This window comes from Prinia subflava, chromosome 12 (assembly GCF_021018805.1).
Source record: "Prinia subflava isolate CZ2003 ecotype Zambia chromosome 12, Cam_Psub_1.2, whole genome shotgun sequence".
Lineage (NCBI taxonomy): Eukaryota > Metazoa > Chordata > Aves > Passeriformes > Cisticolidae > Prinia > Prinia subflava.
The window spans coordinates 13693494-13710478 of NC_086258.1; the positions used below are offsets into that span (position 1 = coordinate 13693494).

General features: G+C 54.5%; 1 protein-coding gene across 3 annotated transcripts; it reads left to right on the plus strand.

Moving 5' to 3' along the window:
• Nucleotides 1-5256: 5256 nt before the first annotated feature.
• On the plus strand, nt 5257-14219 carry SLC16A6 (solute carrier family 16 member 6). 3 transcript variants are annotated; one of them, XM_063409806.1, is made up of 6 exons: nt 5257-5410; nt 7604-7845; nt 8439-8582; nt 9206-9334; nt 10212-11033; nt 11614-14219. In XM_063409806.1, exons 2-6 carry the CDS (start codon nt 7611-7613, stop codon nt 11859-11861), a joined length of 1578 nt encoding a protein of 525 aa, XP_063265876.1. In that variant the 5' UTR covers nt 5257-5410; nt 7604-7610; the 3' UTR covers nt 11862-14219. The 3 variants fall into 3 exon arrangements, with proteins under 3 accessions (XP_063265876.1, XP_063265878.1, XP_063265877.1); XM_063409808.1 differs by lacking the exon at nt 5257-5410 and having other exon boundaries at nt 7707-7845; nt 8258-8582; nt 9078-9334; XM_063409807.1 differs by lacking the exon at nt 5257-5410 and having other exon boundaries at nt 7707-7845; nt 8258-8582.
• The last annotated feature ends 2766 nt before the right edge of the window (nt 14220-16985 follow it).

Consider the following 16985-nt stretch of genomic DNA (forward strand, 5'->3'; position numbering starts at 1 on the left):
CTTTCAAAACAAAAACTCCATTGCAATTTCCTTGGATTTTTTCATGGATGGGGACTTGAAAGGAGCAGCTCTGCTTGGGTCCAACGCTCCCAGCTCAGGAGCTGAGCCCAGCTGGGCCAAGGACAGCACAGAACTGAGCCACCAACTTCACAGTGGTCAGGGAGACCTCAGCCCATCCCAGCCCCATCCCAGCCCCATCCCAGCCCCACCCCAGTCCCATCCCAGCCCCATCCCAGTCCCATCCCAGCCCCATCCCAGCCCCATCCCAGCCCCATCCCAGTCCCCAGTCTGGGACTCTCCACAATGGAACATGGAACAGGATATCACCCTCTGCTAGAACTGGGGTTTGGGGAAAAATAAAGCACCAAGAGTTGAGCTGAGCTGCTCAGGCAGGTGGTGTTGAGGCTTCCTGGGAAGACACAACACCTAATCCTGCCCTCTGGCACCTCTGCTGGCATCCAGCAGCTCCGGGCTGCTCCCAGGCTGAGCGTGGCCTCTGTGCCAAATCCAAACACCCTCCCTGCAGCACCATCCCAGACCCAGTCCCGCTGCTGGGGGGCAGCCCTGCACCCCACAGCCTCCTCCAGGGACCCCCCAGCTGCACCTGCAGCCACAAGGGAAAACCCAGCACAGCTCAAAGCAGCCGAACCCACAAACCTCTGTCCCTTCCACTGACTCTGGGGAGGGATGCCAGGATGACACAGCTAACAAAAACAACCCAAACGATTTTCAAAGGACACTCTCTCCTCCCTAAATTACAGGGAGAGTCTTTCAGGGCTCAAATTCATGCATTAGCATCAGACAAAACTCCTTGATCCCTGATGCTCGGAGGCCGTTTGAAGGCGAAGAACACGGCCCATGAAACATCCACATCCAGACCACATCCATGAGTGTGAGGCCATCCCTTGGCATCAGCTCCACTGCACTCTGAGCCCTCTCTGACCCTCTGCAGCTCAAATTCCAGGCTGTGCACATCCCCCTGGAGGAGGTGGGAGCCTCCCTGGGATAAACCCCAGCCCCTGTCCACCACCTCTCTTCCCCCCCAGCCCAGCCAGACCCACCCCGAGCTGACTTTTAGCTATTTTTGCCAAAGTCCAAATGACTCAGGAGAGATTCCCCAGGCTGCCTATGGCAGGAACACTGCGGCCCTCACCCCGTGCCAAGCAGGAAACACTGCACAGGTGGCTGGATGAGCTACCTGGGAGGAATCCCTGCCAGCATCCAAGGATAACCAGCGCTGGCAGCTCCTCGGCTGGACAGGGCGCACCTGGGCGTCACAGCACGCACCTTGTACCAGGGGAGCACTGAACAAATAAAGAACCTGCCTTCTGCAAGCCAGGCAAGGCGGTTTGCAGGAACCTGGAGAAGTCCAAACCAGACAAACCAGTTTAGAAAAGGCCCAAAGCCTCTCCAAGCAGGACACCTCCGGGCTGGCCCCGGTGTAGAGGAGGGGAGATGCCTCTCTGGGATGTCACCGCTGGCAGTGCCACCACGGAGGGGTCACCCGCACAGTGCTGGCAGCATCTGTCATGTATTTATTACACATTAACCAGAAAGTTTACAAATCTTGGGGCCAGCATGATCATTTTCACATTTTTCACATTCTTTCACATTTCACGCCTGCCTGGAGAGCAAAGCAGTGGCTGGAGCCCAGAAAAACCTGCCGCCCTTTGAAGCACACCCAGCTGCCCCCCGCCAGCTCCCGGGGCTCACAGCCCACCCGGGGTGTCCCAGCTCTGATCTCCAGCCCAAACCCACCCAGTGGCCCTGCTGGGGTCAGGGAAACTGAGGCAGGCAAGCAGAAGTGAGGGCTCAGGCTGTGCTGACCCCACAGCTGCTGAGTGACGTGGGATGGGGACACATCCCCATGGGGAGGCTTTTGGTGCCAACCCCATTGGGGGATGTCCATCCACAGCCTGGAGGGGATGGATGGCAGGGAAGAAAAGCTTTCTTGGGGGGCAGAAAAATAAATCTATGTTTTGTTTGCAATTTAAGACTACAGAGATTTTGATTTGAGCAGAGAAGGGCAGCAGGTACCTGGTGAGGAGCCTGCCCGTGGGGCAGAGGGGCAGGAGCTCTGTGTCTGCCCAGCTGGGCCTCCCCAGTGCTATGTTTACCAGCAAAGCTCCATTCCCAGCACAGCCGCCCTGACAATGCTCTGAACACAGTCAGGACTTTATTCCAGGAAAAAGGTTTTCGACTGGAATAGTTTATACTACTTCTCCTCACAGAGTAAGCAGCACCGACAAAAACATACTTCTGCAGATTTACCAGGATTTCTGCCAGCTCCTGGGACAGGAGAATGTTTTTCACCCATCTCGCTGCTGGGTCTTTCAGAGAAAACATTTCACATGCCGAGCAGGGCTGGGCAAACCCCGGCAGAATAAATGAACTGGAAGTCCCTGAGCCATCCGGCGGCGCGGCGCAGGGGCCCGCGCTCCCCTGCTCTTCCCAGCCCGCCCTGTTTTCCAGCTCCTGCCTGATTTATGCCCACAGCCAGGACTCTTGCTCTGCTTCCCCGTGGATTGCAGAGCCCTCAGACCCCAGCCGGGCTGCTGGAGTTGCCGGGATGATGGAGAGGCACGTCCTGGTGCAAGCGCTGCCAGGCACGGGACAGACCCACAATGGAAACGCAGCCCAGCGAGGCACAGCCCAGCCAACAGCAGGGAAATCTCCCCAAAGTGGGCAAACAAAATGGGGAAAAAAGGGTTTTACAGTGGGGCTGGGAAGCTCTGGGTTGGAGAGGCTGCAGCCTGCCCCTCCCAGCACCCCTGCAGCCCCCACTGCTCCCTAAAGCCTTATTGCTCTTGGAAAGCCCAGAGGAAAGGAGTGGGAAGGTGAGGCAGAGACAGATGCAAAGTACTGACAAGAAATACCAAGGAGCAAATCGCTTTGGGTTTTTCATGCCAAAGATATTTGCATTCTTATTTCTCCCCTGGAGGCACAAACCTCTTTTGTTGTCCCACAACCACTTGCACTGTCGCTACCAGGAAGAATTCCAGCACGGGGAGGGAGAGCCATTCCCCAGGAAAAGCTTGTATAACGGGATATTGGCTCTGCCAGGCCAGAGGGGTGGGCACCTTTATCTGCAGTCCTGAAAGGCAGGGCACGGATAGAGGACAACCACCTCAAAGGAAAGGGCTCCCTCAGAGGAAAGGGTTTTCCTGTGGGGCAGGGAGATTGGAGGCTCTCAGGGCACACTCTCATGGCTGAGTACCCAGATTTCTGATGGATTTCTGGTGGATTTCTGACAGATTTCTGATGGATTTTAGAAGGAGTTCAGCTCATTCAGGAGGGGACTGTGAGGAGTGAAGCTGCTGAAACCTCCCTGAGAGCACCAGCATTGCCAAGAGAAACCAACAGCAGCTTTCCCAAAGTTCCCAAGCAAAAGCAACAATTTTCCTCATTTTGGGGAATCTGAAGAATTTTGCCCCAGCTACCTGCTGCCCTCGTCCCATTAGCAATCCCATTGGGACAAAGGAAAGGAAAAGCAGCAGAAGGGACTCTGGCCAAACCAAACACAGCAGCTCTTGCAGTGCAGGAACATTTTAACCTGGCTGCTTTTTCCAGGGGTATGAACCAGGATCAGCAGGTTCCACATTAACCCAGCACACTGTGGGGTCCTGGGCCAGCACGGGGGGCAGATCCCAGCAGGGCAGGTGAGGAGAGGTGTGGTCACCCACCCACTGTGACCCCTCTGCTGTTCCCTGCGGGCAGAAGTCACTGGCCCAGAAGTCACAAGGAATGGTGCAAGACTCCAAATCCTCCTGGCAGCATCCATCTGTGCCCAGCACACGGAGGACAGGAACAGGATGCAGCAGTGAGCTGAGGCTGCCAGAGCTCCAGGAAACTTTGGAAAACACTCTCAAGGACAGTGTGAGACTTTTAGGGTGTCTGTTTAGGGACAGGGTTTGGATTCAGTGATCCCTGTGGGTCCCTTCCAGCTCAGGATGTTCTGTGATTTTAGGATGACTGAACCCCTGCTCCCTCCCTCCCCATCCCTGTAGGTGGTGAGTCGCTCTCTCCTGCTTTATTTGACTCACAAATCCCTACTTAAGCTTCCCACATAAAGGACATGTTTTCCCTTAAAAACGCAGCTAAGGGAGGTGGTTTCCCCTAGAAATCCAATGGAAATGTTTCCCCCTTTGAATTCAATCACGGGACATGTTTTTCCCTAAAAAGTGCAACTCAGTGAGATGTTTTTCTCTAAAAATGCACCAAAAGGAACATTTTCCCCTAAAAGTCCAGCTAAAGGAGATGATTTCCCCCAAAAAATACAGCCAAGGGAGATGTTTCCCCCAAAAATGCAAGTGACAGAGACAGTTCCCCCTAAAAATTTTAATTAAGAGAGATGTTTTTCCCAAAGAATGTAACTGAAGGAGACGTTTTTCTGTAAAAATACAACTAAAGGACGTGTTTTTTCCCTAAAAGAAGGAAAAAAGCAACTAAGGGAGATGTTTTCCCCTAAAAATACAACCAAGAGAGATGGTTCCCCCTAAAAACTCAAGCCAAGGAGAATGTTTGCCCTAAAAATGCAACCAAGGGAGATGTTTTCCCCTAAAATTTCAACAAAAGGAGACGGTTTCCCCTAAAGATACAACTGATGGAGATGGTTTCCTCTAAAAATGAGAGATGTGGGGTTTTTTTTTCCCTAGAAATCTAGGGAACTCAAGGAGATGTTTTGTCCTGAAAAATACGAGTAAGGGGCATATTACCCCTAACACCGCATCCTGCGCAGCACCCACAGCTCGGAGGGGACAAACATCAGCACCGTGGAGGGGGCAATGTGCTCCCCGCATCCCACCCGCATCCCCTGCGAGCCCAGCCCGGGGATGCTCCAGCACCGCATCCCGGGGATGCCCCGGACCCCGCAGCCCGGGGATGCTCCGGACCCCGCAGCCCGGGGATGCTCCGGACCCCGCATCCCGGGGGTGCTCCAGACCCCGCATGCCGGGGGTGCTCCGGACCCCGCATCCCGGAGATGCCCCGGACCCCGCAGCCCAGGGATGCTCCGGACCCCGAATTTCGGGGATGCCCCGTACCCCGCAGCGGCGGGGGCAGCAGGAGCTCGCGGTGCGGGGCAGGTGCGGGCCGGGGGCTGCGGGGGCTGCGGGAGCCCTCGGGGCCGCCCCGCTCCGCCGCTGCACCGCCCCTCCCGCACACGCGGTGCCGCCGCTGGGCGAGCCGGGCCCGGCGCCGCGCACATGGGCGCTGCGGAGCCGCCGGCGGAGACCGGCTGCAGCCGGTATAAAAGGGCTGCGAGCGAGCACCGAGCAGCAGCAGCCGCCGCCGCGGGCAGCGGGAGCAGCAGCGGCCGGAGGCCGGCGGGCAGCGGGGCCGCCTCCTCGCCGAGGGTCGCCCGCTCGCCCTCCCGGGCCATGGGCAGCCCCTGACCCCGCCGCAGCACCGGGTGAGTGGGGCTCCCGCCTGGGGATTCCGGGGGAGCTGGGTGGGGGAGGGCTTTGTTTCCCCGTTTTAATTTTTTTTTTCCTCCCGCTCCTTCTTTTGGGGAGCTTTTTAACGTTATTTTTTCGTTTTTTCCAGCGTTTTCCTTCCCCACCTCCCCTCGCCTGCATCCCTGTATTTTTAGCCCGCGGCCCCGGCGATGCAGGAATCAGGGCTGAAATGTTAGGAAAGTGATGCAGGGAAGGGGGGGGCCACGCCGGGCCCCTGCGCTCCGGCTTTTCTTCATTTTCAATTCTTTTTTTCCCCGCCATCATTATTTCTTTTAATCTTTAAACGTACGAAACACACGCCCAGGTTTGCGGCTTCGCTGGGTTGTTTTTCCTTTCATTTTTTTTTTCCTGTTCGCTAAGCGTGCTTCCTCCTGATCTGCTTTTCCCCCCTGTTCCCCGCGCAGTGACACAGGAATTCACGGCAGCCCCGTCCCCTCTCTCGGGGGGGATCTCCAAGCACTTCCCACAAACTTCGGGGGTCCCGCCCGTGCCCCTCGCCCTGCGCGGCTGCAGCGGAGCCCGGCGCGGGCAGCGCCGCAGGGATGCAGGAGCCCACGCCTCGCTCCATCCCTGCCGGAGAGGATCCCCCGGGAGCCGCGCACCCGCCATGCGGCACCGCAGGAGGGGCTGCGGGGCGTGGGGACCCCCCTGCCCCTCTCGGGGACCCCTGGCCTGGGCTCGCAGCCCGGCCGAGCTCCCGCGGGGCCGCGGCGCCGGGGCCGCGCACTCGCCTGCTCCGCCGAGCGAAGTTCCCCGGGGGCGCCGGGGCCGCCCGCGCTCCCCGCGCCGAGAACGTGGTGCCGAGGAGCCGAGTCTAAAATGGAGGAGGAGGGAAATGCCTGGTGGCTGCCGGGGACGGCGGCGCGGGGGAGAGCGCAGGTCCGGGCGGGACGGGGCGGCTGCCCGCGGCCGCCGCTCGCTGCCCTCCCGGGCTGGCTGCGGGCACCGGCGCCGGCGGTGACCCCGCGCAGGTGTGCGGCGGTGACACCGGCACTGGCACCCCCCAGGCGGGTGTGGCGGTGACCCCAGGGCTGTCCCCAACCAGCGCACGTGCGGCGGTGACCCCGGCGCTGTCCCCCTGCACAGGAGTGGCGGTGACCATGGCACAGCCCACCCCCCTGCAGGTGTGGCAGTGAGCCCGGGACAGACCCCCAGTGCAGGTGATCCTGTCACTGTCCCCCTGCACAGGTGTGGCAGTGACCATGGCACAGCGCACCCCCCTGCAGGTGTGGCAGTGAGCCCAGATCAGACCCCAGTGCAGGTGATCCTGTCACTGTCCCCCTGCACAGGTGTGGTGGTGCAGTGGCTTCGGCTCAGTGCTCCCCCCGTGCAGGTGTGACAGTGACCCTGGGACGTGTCCCCCTGCACAGGTGTGGCCCTGGCACGGCAGCCCCCCCCATGCAGGTGTGGCAGTGAGCCCAGGACTGTGACGCTGACATTTGTCCCCTCTGTGCGGGTGTGGCGGTGACCCCAGCACAGTGTCCTCCCCCTGACTGTGACACCGGCGCTGTCCCCGCTGTGCAGTCGTGGCAGTGCTGGGGTTCCATGGGGAGCTCCATGTGGGACCAAAGCCACCCCTGCACACCCGCAGCCCCCCGGGTGACACGGGGCAGGGCTGAGGACACCCCGTGTCCTATGGGGTGATCCTGACAGCCCCCCCTGCCCTGGGGGGTGGCAGTGGTGCCGGGGGCTGCAGGGGAGCTGGGGGTGTCCCCACTGCCTGTTTTGAGGTGTGGGCAGCCCTGAGCTGCCGCTCTGGGGACAGCCAGGCTGGGGAGGACATGTGCCCCAGGGGTTCCTGCGGCTCCACCAGCCCAGCCTGCCGTGGATCTTTCACGAACTGCATCCGTCCGCCCCCATGCACCGACAGACAGATGACAGCTCCCAGCTCCCGGGCTTGGCTGCTGGGAACAGCTCGCCCGGCTGCTGAGCCCAGGGTTTCTGGTGCTGGGCTCGCAGGGCAGCAGCAGCAAGGAGCCCACAGAGGGACAGAGGCACAAACATCCGCCCGACTCCCACCTTTAATCCCTCGGTAGCACGGGGTCTGGCTCGTGGTGGCTTAGGGGTGCCACAGCTCCCAGGCTGTGCCTCTTCCAGCAAAATTCAGCCTAAACTGATGCCTGGCTCCCTGTCCCCTCTTTTTCCAGATCCAAAATGACAGTCAAAGCTGTAAAGATGCCGTGCACCTCTGCAAACGTTTATACTAAAGTGCCTGACGGAGGATGGGGCTGGACAGTCGCCTTTGCGTTCTTTGTTGTGGAAGCCCTGACATACGGCATCATAAAATCATTTGGAGTCTTCTTTAACGACCTGATGGAAAGCTTTGACGAAACCAACAGCAGGATATCCTGGATAATATCCATATGTGTGTTTGTACAGACCTTCACAGGTAAGAGGAGCTCGGTGCAGGTGCAAGGGGCAGTGGTGCTGCTGACTCAGCATGCAAGGACCTGGAACCTGTGACTTTTGTGCCTCTAATGGCTCCATTGTAAACTAAATCACAGCCATAAAGCTCAGAGGCTGCTCCTCAAATGCCAAGAAATGTCTGTCTCAGCCTGGCAGTCCCTTTGAGCCCCAAATCGTGTCACTGGGTGGGGTAGGGTACATGGTCCATGTCACTGAGCCTGACCCAGTTGTTCAGGTCTCACCAGCAAGGGGCAAAACCCCGAGTTTTCAAACCAAACACTGCTGTGAAAGGGATTAGAAATAACTTGAGCCTTGCTGAAATCCGGGCGTGTGGCTGCAGATTTGTCCCAGGCTGCCACGTGCTCTTCTTTAAGTCTGTTCTGGTGGTTTTTTAGCACGTCCTAAATGCTGTGAGCTGTGCAGTGCTCCGCGGGTGGCTCCAGGGTGATGCTGAGCTGAGCTGGGAGGTGGCGCCTCGTGGGGACCCGGGCAGGAGGACGAGAAGAGCTCCTGCAGGAGATGGTGGCAGTGAAGGTGCTGAGGTGGGCGTTGACCAGGGGCTCTCTCCCTCTCCAGCTCCTCTGTCGACGGTCCTCAGCAACCGCTTCGGCCACCGCCTGGTGGTGATGGCCGGGGGGCTGCTGGTCAGCGCCGGCATGGTCATCGCGTCCTTCGCCCGCAGCGTGGTGGACATGTATGTCACCATCGGCGTCGTCTCCGGTGAGTCACCGCCCTGTCCCCTGCCCACACGGGCTGTGCTTGATGCTGCTGCCCCTCCTGCCTTGGCTTTCTGCCCTGTCCCACCCTGGACTCAGCACTGTGCTCACACTGATCGCTTCTGATGGACTGGGATCGCTGGGGAGACCAAAGCTGTGCCCGGGATCAAATCCTCTGATGCTCCGTCTGTCTCTGGTTTCTTCTCCTCGTACTTTTCCCCCTCTCCAGCCTGGCCTGGGTGTCCTGCTCATGTCTGTGGCCAGGAGCTTGCCTTGCTTAAGGGAGCAGTTGCTACAGGCTCAAATACTTTTAAGCAGACAAGGTCCTCAAAGTGGACCCTGCTGGCTGTTTGGGAGCAGAAGGCATTATGTAGCAGGTTTGGGAGGCTGGGTCTCTCAGTTTGGGTTCTCACTCTCCTTTTTTCTTTTTTTCTTTCTTTCCCCCCGTCCAATTTACAAAAAAAATAACATTCTGGTTTCCCCAATGATTTTCTTCCAGGATGACTTGCTGAGTTGGCCGAAATGATACTGTAATGACCGCCGGGAAAGCCGACTTAACGTGTTCTTGCATCGGTGTTTCCCCCTCCTTTACTTGTTGTTATGGCAATTTTTGGCATTTATTCACAGGCCTTGGATACTGCCTCTCCTTCCTCCCGACTGTCACCATTTTATCACAGTATTTTGACAAAAGGCGCTCGCTGGTCACAGCGGTGGCATCCACAGGGGAATGTTTTGCTGTCTTCTCCTTCGCACCAGGTACGGTGCCCAGGTTCTGGCAGTGCTGCTGCCATCCTCTCCCCAAGCCAGAGGCCAACCCAGGGCCCACAAGTGTTGCTCACATGCCCGTGGCACTCGTGCCTGGCAGGCAGTGACAGGCAGTCCTAGGGACAGGGGTGACACTCCCCGAGCCCCCCCGGTGCCGTGTGCCAGCGCAGGACATGCCTGGCTGATCCACTCCCTATATAGATCTGGCAGGCTAAAAATAAGCCCGAGAAAACTTCAGCTATTTAAAACACACACAGTGCACAGAACTGCTCCTAAAGGTTACTGGGCTTGTGCCCAGCACGGGCTGCCAAAGTGCTCCGGCCTTTTGGGGACCTGTCCCCAGGCGTCACGGCCCTGTCACCGCCTGCCCTTGGTCTGCTGTGCTCGTGTGCCCTGGGCTAATACCCACTGCAAAGCTGCTTTGGGTGCTAACGAAGGCTGGTAATTAAGCAGTGACGTGCACCTTTGAGCAGGGCTGAGACTTCCTCTGCTGGCTGGTTTCAGGGTGGGGGCAGCTGAGAAAGGAAACTCGAGCACTGAGTTTGCTCTCCTTCACTGGAAACAGCACCCCCTTTGTCCCCAGACTTGCTGAGACCTCAAAAGAGGGTACCTAGAGGTAGCATCCAGCTACCTCTACCTGGAGGTAGCACCCTAGAGGGTGGTAAACACAGCTTTTAGCTTCTGTCTGCTGCAGCAGAGGGGAGGAAGGTGGGTGCCAGACCCCCGGGGAGGAGGGACCCCTGCTCAGCCTTTTCCAGAGGCGCCTGGAACCCTCCAGTGGCGGATCTCCAGTCCCTTCCCTGGCTGTAAATTCAATTCCTTGGTGTAAGTACAGGCTTTCCCAGTTACACTTCTCCTCTCCCCTCAGCAATCACGGCCCTGAAGGAGCAGATTGGCTGGAGGTACAGCATGCTTTCTGTCGGGGTGCTGCAGCTCGGCATCACCGCCTGCGGATCGCTGCTGCGCCCCATCGTCATCAGAGAGCAGGAAGAAGTAAAAGCACAGCCTCCAGAGGAGTCCACGGAGACAAAGTACATGCTTGAAAACGAGCAAACATGCACCTCAATAGAGTCCATAGACTCAGGAGTCGATATAACTACCTCACCCAGCAATGTGCCTGGAAAAACCAAAGCAGAGCCGAAAAGTGAAGAACCAAAGCAACAAGGACAGAATCTCATTGAAAATAACAGCACCCCTCCAGAACCAAAAACCAAACTACTGGACTTCTCTGTGATGAGAGACTATAGCTTTATCTGTTATGCATTCTTTGGCCTGTTTGCAACCCTGGGCTTCTTCGCTCCCTCCCTGTACATCATTCCCCTGAGCCGCAGCCTCGGCATCGGCAAGGACCACTCTGCCTACATCCTGTCGGCCATGGCCATCGCCGAGGTGTTCGGGAGGATTTTTGCAGGCTGGCTTCTCAACAAGAAGCCCATCCGCAAGATCTTCATCGAGCTCATCTGCGTCGTCCTGCTGTCGGTAGCGCTGGTTGCCTTCCCCTTTGCCTCTGGATTCTGGGGCTTGATGATATGTAGCGTTTATTTCGGGTTCATGCTCGGCACGGTGGCGGGCACGCATATTCCCCTGCTGGCTGAGGACGACGTGGTTGGCATCGAGAGGATGTCCTCTGCAGCTGGAGTCTACGTCTTCATTCAAAGCTTGGCCGGGTTGGCTGGACCACCCCTCGCAGGTAACGCAGACTTTGGTCTTGATTTTGCTTTTTTTTACTCTTTCAGCTGTCAAACACTGTTGGTGCTGGTCTCTGCCTAGAAGGTGTTGTGGCAGCACTGATCACAGCACTCCCCTGAAAGCCCTGCAAACACTGTTGGGAGTCTCCCAGAGCCAGAAGACTGCAATGCAGCTCTGCAGAGTCCCACGGATGAGGCACTGAGGAACCTCAGAGGGAAGGGAAATGCTGCAGTGCTACCCTGATCCCGTTAGAAACCCAAACCTGGCATCACTTCAGGCACAAGCAGAGGCGAATCCCTCTCACTGTGCCTGTGCCACGCACTGCAGAAAGGTGAAATCTGGCACAACAAACAGATGCCTGATGCATCTCAGGCTCGGCATCCCTGCGGTGCCCAGGGGCTTCTGACTCCCCTGAAGATGACACTGTGTACCCCAGAACAATGTGGGTTTACTTTTTTAACGTGGCATCTGGTTGTCACTGAGTTTTGGCTGCAGATAAAATGCAGATTAAAACCCTCCAGCAGGGCAGGGCAGGGGGGGAGTGGGCTGTGGCTAACTGCTGTAAATGTTTTTTTTTCTAGGTGTCTTAGTGGATACGACAAAGAACTACAGCTCAGCCTTCTACTCCTGTGCTGCTGGCATGGTCCTGGGGGCCGTGTTTCTGGCCCTGGTGAGGCCGTGCAAGACTGGGCTGTGCCACCACCAGCAGCAGCAGCAGCAGGTGGAGGAGAGCACGGCGGGGCCACCACCAGAACTACCAGATGACTTTATAGACATGGATATTGGAAAAGCAGAAAATTTAGGAAAAGGCTCCGACAGCGTGGTATAAAAAAAAATCCCTGTTCCTTCTCCATCTAATGTACTCAGTGTAAGGCTGGGGGAAATGTCAGCTCTGCTCCACGATTTAAAACTCCATTCTAAAGGGAATGTGAAATTTTAAATGTGAACAGTTGCTACCAACAAATTTATTTTTTTTTTAAATATTAGAACTTTTTTAACCAACAATGGAAAGCTCCATAGAAAATACGGATAGTCACATAAGAATAACTTCTGTCTAGCATGAAGATGTGATGCACACTTGCTTTCCTGATAACAAGCATTAGGTAAAGGTCCAACTGATCCCATAAATACTGACAACAGCAGCAGCAGAAGCAGCTCAGCCTCTGACTGTCACCCATCCCACAAATTCCACACAGACCCAATGATACGAACTGGAGACGAGCATCTCATACACCACCAGTAGCCAACTGAATCTTCTGGAGGGATACAGACTCACCTTTTAGCTTGGAGGAGGAGGCTAGGCTAGGTAGCTGACAATTAGAAACCATTGCTAATGATCTTAACTTGAATGTCACAAATGCTGGGAAATCAAAGGCTCCGTGTGTCTTTATGGCCAGTTATTACTGCACATATTTCATAAGATCATTTTTCTTCTCCCAACTGGGATCCTTAGGACTGTTTTCTGTTGATAGTCAGACCTGATGTACTGTTTCTAATTTAACTAGTATTTATTAATTTATTCTGAGATTGTTAAAGGAGGTTAGCTTAAATAACTGGAGAGGAAAAATGATCTTCTGCATAACGGAAAGCTGTCTTTACATCAATCTCTTCAATGCCTATCTTGTATTGCTTGTGAAATTGTTGGGAAAATTACTCTTACAGCATAAAGTGTAGCTGTTTTTAATAGGTAAGTCTTAAGTAACCCAGTTATTTTAAAAGGAAAAAAAAAAAAACCAGAAATAATGAACCACAGATCCAGCATCTCTTTCCATGGAGAAAGGCTCAGCTGGTGCCCACCGACCTGGCACGGCTGCCAGAACCAGCCCACCCTGCAGGGAGGATTTGGCCCAGGATGTCTTAATGTACCCAAAACCTTCGCTCACACGTGCACAAGGAAATCTCTGCTGCAGCCCCAGCTGCCTGTGCCCCCCCAGGACCTTCCCCTCTCCCTCTGCTCCCCACCCCTGCCAGCCAGGGGGGGCTGGGGTGGCCAGGCAGAGCTGCACCCCCTTCCCCAGCTCTCCCCTAAAGTCAGCAAGGGGCTTTTTATTTTTTTGCTGCTGACTTCAGTGAGAAGTGGAGCCTGTGCATGAAGGGAAGGATGAAAGACAACATTTGAGCTGTTCATTTAGTCTTAATGGGAGAGATTCCTGCTCACAGTGACACGAGCTTGCTTACCCCACCTTTATGCATCTTCTCGCCTCTAGGCAACTCAGGGGGACAAATCAAACAAGTCTGTTCTGATTTGGGGGGAAAAAGAGACCCCAAGCCACCATTTCTGTGTACTTAAGTGGAAGTGGCATCATCCATTAACTGCTACACTGACCTGTCTGTGTTTTACCAGCCATAGAAACGTGGGACAATCTGTAAAAGAAAAAAAAAAAAAAAAAAAGAACAATCTCTTTTTGGGAAGGTGCTTGATATGTTTTTTCTGTCTTAGATGTCCAAAAAAAAATTGAAAAAAAGAAAAAAAAAAAAAAAAAAGAAAGAAAGAAACAGGCAAAACAGGCACTCTTGCAACCAAGTGGCTGGAGCAATTCATCCTCACTGCCCGGGACCTGCGGTCTCGTGTCCTTCCTCTGCCTCAGCACTTTATCACGGCCAGCAGAACCTCGCTGTGTTGCACCCAGGACTGGAAGATCCCTTACAGAGAACTAGAGTCGTGTGAACCGGTGATCAGTGAACAAATAACCACGTTGCATTACGATGTACTCTTTAATTTATTGTTAATTTATGATACTTCAAGCGTTTTGGTAAATGTTCTGTAGCCTATCCTTGTAAGGTTGTTGAAGTCTTTGTGATACGAGACCTCACTACAGCACTTTGCTATTACAACTGCTTGGAAGTGGAATCAGGCCTCCAGGTTTTGCGTGTGTGTGGAAGCTCCCTGTTCTGCAGATTTGCGAGGTTCTACTGTATTGAGTTTGGTTTTTTTTCTTTTTTTTTTCTTTTTTTTTTTTTTTACCAAGTTTCCAATCCAGATCAAATACTACGTCTGTCACTGACCTCACAGTGCGTTTCTGTTCCTGTCTGTGTCGTGGCACGAGCAGGGGAGCGAGTGGTGAGTGTGTGTGTGTGAGGGCACAGCACAAGCAGGATTTACTGATCTGTTTGTAACGAGTGGACTCTGGAAATACTCTTAAACACTGAGATTTGCAATAAACTTTTTGTTTGTTTGTTTTGGGTTCTTTTTCTTATCTCTTTTTCTCTCTTTTTTTTTGAATAATAAACACAGTGAAGAAACTTCTCCTCTGTCCCTGGGTGTGCAGGGGGGAGCTGTCACATGCCACTCCTCCAGCCTGAAGTGGCCCTGCTTTCCCTTGGAATTGGGCAATCCCAGCTCTCCCAGTGAGCTGCCTGCCAGCTCTGGATTAGTGCTGACCTCAAGGGTGCTCTTGCACGGCCTCACCCCGGGAGCCCTGAGCAGAGGGAGCCTTTTCTTCTCCCAGTGGTGCCTGAATTGGTGGCACTCGGGAGCGTTGCCCTCGTGTCTCCCTGAGGAACGCAATCGTGTAATTATTTTATCACCCCTGAATTGCTGAATGCTTTCTCCGTGCCAGGCTGAGCAACTTGTGTATCAAAAATCTACTTTAAAAAAAACAACCCAAAAGCCACTAAATAGCAGATTAGTCGCATTAAAGAGCAATTTTCTCTCCCTCAAACCTAATTTCTTGATATGCCCTTCCCTGCTCAGCCTACCCAGCATCCCCAAACCCTACAAGGAGCAGTGCTGCCACGTCCCAAATACCACTGCAGGCATTAGGTTTGCAAATGTTCTGCTGGCTGAGGGAATCATCACAACACTGATGTGTACTGAGTACAAGCTGTTTCCATTCCGGTTGCAAAAAGTCCTGGAGCAGAGGTGAGCCGTGCATGCGAGCAGAGCAGGCTGCAACGCCAACACCAAAGTCCAGGGAAGATAATCTGTCTCCAAATTCGACTCTGGCTCGCTTACAGCAGTGAACAAACATCATTTGCAACAGTTTCCTCAAAAACAACCCCCTCAAAAAAGGCGTTACAAAGGCTGCACACAGTTCACGTAAATAAAAGCACATTTAACTGGAGCACTATCAGATGTCTCCCTGCACAGGGAGATTTTCAGAGTCGTTTTTTCCCACCTGGTTTAAATTAATTGCCTGTGACCTTCTCTGTTATCCCGGCACAAAGGCATTAAAGCCAGCACAAAACAGGATAAGGACATATTTATTCAGTAGCACTGTACGTGTATTTAGCAGCACAGCAAATAGGAGAGCGTGGGGCAGGACGTGCCTCAGCAATCCTTGGTATTCCTCTCGAAAGGGGTTGTATAAACTCTTGCAGTCAATGAGGCCAGTGCTGGCCAAATGTAAATAGAGGAAATTACACAAGGTCAGCTTGCAAGAGGCCAGAAGCCCTCAGACCGTAGGTATCTGAAGCAGAAGGGAAGCTGGGCTGTGAGGCTGTGCTTGTTGTTTTGGGGACTCTTAGGAACAAAAACACGAAACCAAACAAAAAAGACAAAACCCATTTTTTCATTTGAAATTAAAAGGAAGGGGAACCTCTTGTTCTTTTTTACTTATTTCAACAAGATGACACCAGGTTCTTAAGGGGACAGATGGATCCTCGCAAATAGCCAAACCGGGTTTGGAAAGAAAGCAAAGTAGGTGCTTACAAAACAGCTTGAATGTTTTAACGCGTCCCCTCAGATGTTACTTGTTACCATCTGAGATCATCCTGTTCCAGCTGCCTGTAGTAAACATGACCTGAATTCTCACAGTGATGCAAGCCCAGCAGCAGCCCTCCCTCCACACCTCCTTCCTCCCCAAAACTCATCCTAAAGATGCTGCACAGGCTGGGTGTAGGAAAAAATTTGGTTTTAGGAAAGTGTCCCTTGAACTTCTGGCTTGGTTTGAAGGCTGAGGCAGCCAAGCACTGCTCGCCCAGAGGGGCAAGGACCCTTCAGGAAGGAATTCAGGAGGAATTTCTCCCTGGAAAGGGTGGTCAGGTGTGGGAAGGGGCTGCCCAGGGAGGTGAGGAGTCCCCACCCCTGGAGGTGTCCTAGGGACGCCAGGATGTGGCACTCTGGTTTAGCTGATAAGGTGGTGCTTGATCAAAGGTTGGGCTCGATCTTGGACAGCTTTTCCAACCTTCCTGGTTCCATTCTGTGATCCCATGGAGACTGTGATCCCCCTGGGCACACACAGGGAGGGCTCCTGGGCACCCCCAGCTGCTGCTGGTCCCCAAAGCTGGCTGGCAGCCACCGTGCAGATCCAGACCTCCTCCTCTGGACATGGTGGCTGCAAACCACTGAGTCCTCCCCTCCCCAGTGCCATTCCCATGGACCTTTCCTTGCTGGATTTGCAAATCCACGGCCACACCAGCACAAAGCTCACTCTGCAGATTGCACTAAGTCATCTAATAAATCAAACACAATCCCCCCGCTCCTTCCCACTGCAGTTGTCGAGCTCCAGTTACAACAATTTGTGGTAAAATATTACTCACCAGCACTTTGGCCCGTGTGAGCAGCTCTGCCTCGGAACAGACAGCCCTTAAATCACAGCTTTGTCACAGAAGCCACAAGCATAACCAAAAGTCTCATTACACGCAGACACTCTGAGGAGAAGGCCAAGGAGACAATAGTTCCCCTCGCTTCCCTTTGTCAGAGCTTTCATTAACGCAGTGAACGCTTTTTCTGCTCCATCCACTGCCGGCTGCTGGCCACAGGCAGCCTGGCAGAGGAGCAGCCCAAAAAACCAGCCCCGAGGAGCCTGAGAGCAGCGAGGTGGGGTGAGGGGGTGAGGGCATCACCCTGTGCTCCTGCCCCAGCAGGGCTGGTGCCTCCCCTCTGCCTCTGTGCTCCACTGATTCCCGCTAATCCCCCCCAGTCTGGCCTTGGGCTAGGGGCAGTTACCACAATCAGGGAGTTTAAGCACTTCTGGGCTTTTGCCTTTTGCTGTGCTGTGACAGGTATTTT